At 39.7% G+C, this 4124-nt stretch overlaps 1 protein-coding gene across 1 annotated transcript in view; it reads left to right on the top strand.

Moving 5' to 3' along the window:
• The window catches only part of tomm34 (translocase of outer mitochondrial membrane 34), a 13075-nt gene extending 9385 nt beyond the window's left edge, over positions 1-3690 (top strand). The window contains exon 8 of the mRNA XM_046076180.1: positions 1653-3690. Within this exon, the coding sequence (XP_045932136.1) occupies positions 1653-1754 (102 nt within the window). The 3' untranslated portion in view covers positions 1755-3690. The remainder of the gene's footprint in view (positions 1-1652) is intronic.
• The last annotated feature ends 434 nt before the right edge of the window (positions 3691-4124 follow it).

The raw sequence follows: 4124 nt of genomic DNA, 5'->3' as shown, positions 1-4124 counted from the left end.
TAAATGTTTAGTGAAATTCTGTGAAACAATTTGGCATCCACCCATATGTGAGTGTAATGTGATCAGAATGTATTATGTATGTAAGGGATGAGTTCAGATTAAAAGCTTCCCATATTCATATCATTTATACAGGACCATATCATATATCAAAGCAACACTATTGATAGCCAATGAGGTAGTAAATAAAAATTATGGCTGTAATACTGATCTGTATTCAGAATAATTTTGTGTATTAAGTGAGTTTCTTTGGGTTAACGGTTAGAACAGCCCAGCAGCTTTGTGTCTAGAAATTCCTTTATATAATATATAATCTCTCTGATGTTTATGGTTTTCTGTGTGTGAGATCAGGGCCCTGTGTTACCTGTCAGTGAAGCAGTACAGAGACGCCGTCAGAGACTGTGACGAGGCTCTGGTGATGGACAGCAACAACATCAAGGCTCTCTACAGGAGGGCTCAGGCTCACAAGGAGCTCAAGGTGAGAGCCTGAATCTTCGTCACCGTACTTCAGTTTCTGATTCCCACGCAGAGCAATCAGACGTTAGTTTCAGTGTCTGTCTGTAGGTTTTCAGGGCGGTTGACAAAATAAAAGGATTTCCTGCCTTGATAATTGCCGATGTGTTGGAGGCAGGTGTTCTTGACCCGGAAGGGCAAAGGGTTTTTGAACACTGTGGCGCTGGCATTGGCGCAGAAGCCTTTTATTTGACAGTCTATTGTATGCATGGATATGTTTTGCCGTTGAAACTGGATAGGCTAAACATTTTACTCTGCACGGTAAAACAAATAAACTTATTAATCAGCAACACAACAAAGCCTGGAGATTCTTAAACGATACAGTATGGTAACACACAGACAAAGGTACAGTGCGTCAGCCAGGGCACTCCTGGGCTAAACCACCTCAGTAGCCCTCAGTATTAGACTGAGCAACTACAATAGGTTTGTTTAATATTTTGTCTACCCTATGCATATCACTGAAGGTAGACTACAGGTTTAAGTACAACCCATCCAGCAACGTAATTTCCCTTAACCTGGGTCACGGCATGTTTTCCACAAGTGTGCTAGCTGCCTTCCTAATCTGCACATTGAGATTTGATCACAATGATCACAATCACAGAAAGAAGGTCACGACAAGAACGCTTGTTTATATCGGATGTAAATGATCTAAATAACATCAAGATACAGATCACATGTTCATGCCAGGTGTAGATGGAATCAGAATTTTGCATTGAATCAGCATTTAAATGTGAATGTTTCCAAGTTGGCAACATTTGTCAGGTTGAGAGATTTGTTTTCTTCAGTTTCGTGTTTGGGATGAAAAGTGGTAAGTACTTTTTAAAGAGCCATCAGCGCACTAAAGAATAGATTTTCCAACATTATTCATAAATGGTAAACCTATTGCTTTATGTTTTCTCTGAGATTAAATCATGAAGCACAGCCCTGATCCACTCTTTCATTGTTTTCTTTTGCAATCTCTTTTTTCTTTTGCAATCTCAAACATTTTACGATAAACAGAATTAATAAATAGAAATTTATAAAAGGGCACACATGGTGCAAACCTGTGGAGGCACCTACAATTCCTAAATCTGCCTGCAAATTTACTGTTCGTTCTCCTGAACCTTTAGTTTTAAACTAAATTTTTGTTGTCATTCCTGCAGGACATCAAAGCCTGTGTGGACGACCTGAACACCCTGCTCAAAGTGGAACCAAAGAACATGGCTGCCATGAAGATGCTGCAGGAGGTGCAGAAGAAGAAGTGACAACACATCAGGGCCTCTTGAGACGGTGGTAAGGATCTGTCACTGCGCTGCTTACAGAAAGGACGACGACGAATCACTTGTTTAGATAAGAGTCAGGCGACGGCAAACAGTCGAGCAGTGACACAATTCAACCGCAGTCAAAGACTGGGCCTGTGTTTCCCAAAAGCTCCCTGACACTGAACACGTGTTTGATCCGATCACTCTCACTGAACAAACATGAGTTTGGTCTCGAGACACTTCTGGAAAACGCAGCTCCGATCGGTGAGAACTGAAGGTGTATTGGGAAGGAGGGGTGCTGCCATTTTCATCTTTGGAAATGTTTGGATTTCACCAGTTTTATTGTCAGTTTCAAGTCACTGAGTATTTATGGTTATTTATAAGAGCTGTAATTATTAACACAGACGTCGTATTTCTAACTCAGAATAAGCCATTACAATCACCGATTTGTAAAAGTGAAGTTCAGCAGGTAATCGGCCATCATTTGGAACCTCCTGCTGAACACTACCACAGTACAGCAAAATGTCAGTTGACAAATTTACCTAGTCTTACCTTTATACCGTCATGTTTTGCGTGTTCTCGTTTCACTACTCACTAGAGCTGCAACTAGTAATTACTTTCACTTTATATTACGGTGCTGATTATGTTCTTAATTAGCTTACCATCACAGTATCCTGGAAACTCAAGGTAACATTTTCAGTCCGAAACCCAAGATTATCAATTTTATTATCACATAAAAAGAGAAGCAGCAAATGCTCACATGTGAAAAGCTGGAACCTGACATTCCTGGAGATTGTATCAAATATCCAAATTTTGTAGATCGATTGTTGCAGCTCCGCCCACACAGTTTTAAAATGTGAAGCCCACTTCATCAGGAAACCTACCCATCTAAACATTGGTGATTGTAAAGGTTTATTCTGTATTTGAATTACAAGTAAACAGCCATTTTTCACATAATGTTCTACACTCAGGTAGTTGACTTATTTATCCTATATTTGGCTTTCTAAGGCTTTGTGTATGAATGTCTTTCTCAGTGGATTGAAATTTATTTTATTCATGCCATGCTCACGTCATATGGGACAGGTGGTAGAGATGTCAAGTGTCAACATCAGGCAACATCAGGATGGTTGTATGAATGCAGAGTTGGTCGTGTAGTGTTAAGTAGCATGCCATGGCAATATAGCATGTTCAATTCAGTTTATTTACCTTGAACACCGTACTTGATACCTGATATGAGGCAACAATATTTCCTTGCCTTTTCATGCACTTCCAGATTGTTCTGGAGTTTCCCAGTTTGAGTTTAAGTGAACCCTATTTACAAGTCAAACTGGTAGGTGAGATATCTCTGATATGACGTGAATGTAGCATCAGTCTCTTATCACTTGCCTATTTTGCCTTCTTTCCTTCCTTGGTTTAGACATCTGAAATGTGTGTGTCACTCCACTGAGTTATGTATGTTGTTTACTACTTTTAGGATCAGTGTATTAGTTTGCTCCCATTTTGTTGTGAACCAAGTGAAACTATACTCAAATGGGTTATCACATACAAAGTACTGTCTCATTCTGTGATTGAAGTCCCCCCCACCCCATTTTATTATATTGTGAAATGAGAATTCTCATCGGTGATCCTGGCAATCTCCATCTTGCCTGAAGTGCCTGTCTTCATCCTCCATGTGCTGCTCTGGATTAGTTTCTGCTGGACAGCTGCAATGTAAAACGTTAGTTCCTGCTTTAAAACAAACACAGAAATCATACCTCCAGTTATCATGCAAGGGAAGTTTGGGAACATCTGCACTTATTCATGTTTGCATATTCGAGCCAAGAAGCTGCACAGTGCGACAACATCCTCTTGGAAACTGAGATCCTTTGTTTTATCTCATCACATTTCTGCTGTTTTTGTCAACCTTCTGTTTAAACTGAAAATAAATGTAAGAAATATACAGACCTAGATTAACTGTCTTTTCTACATAATTAAGTCTACATTTTGGGAAATATGCTTACTCACTTTCTGATGGCAAGACAAGTGAAAAGATGGAAACAACTGTTCTGTTAATGACGAAGCTAGAAATTGGAAACCGATATACTGCTAGCCTAGTTCTGTCCAGTGGGAACCAGGGGTGGGAATCTTTTGGCACCTCACGATTAAGATTCAGAGGGCTGCAATGCGATTATAGAACGATTATCGGTGCAAAATTTTTTTTCTTTGGATAATTACTAAGCTTCTGCCTGATGTTCTCAACCCTTAACAAGTAGGTTAGTTAGAAATGACACGGCTGTGTTAATACTTCTTTACTAATTTAACTAATGTTATAAACAGCCGGAAACGTGCTGTATGGGGGAGATGTTAGCTAGCACAGCCTTCACTTTTTCAGCA

This window comes from Micropterus dolomieu, linkage group LG18, assembly GCF_021292245.1.
Source record: "Micropterus dolomieu isolate WLL.071019.BEF.003 ecotype Adirondacks linkage group LG18, ASM2129224v1, whole genome shotgun sequence".
Taxonomy (NCBI): domain Eukaryota; kingdom Metazoa; phylum Chordata; class Actinopteri; order Centrarchiformes; family Centrarchidae; genus Micropterus; species Micropterus dolomieu.
Note: the sequence above shows the minus strand (reverse complement) of the source record. Positions and strands in the feature narration are given on the sequence as shown.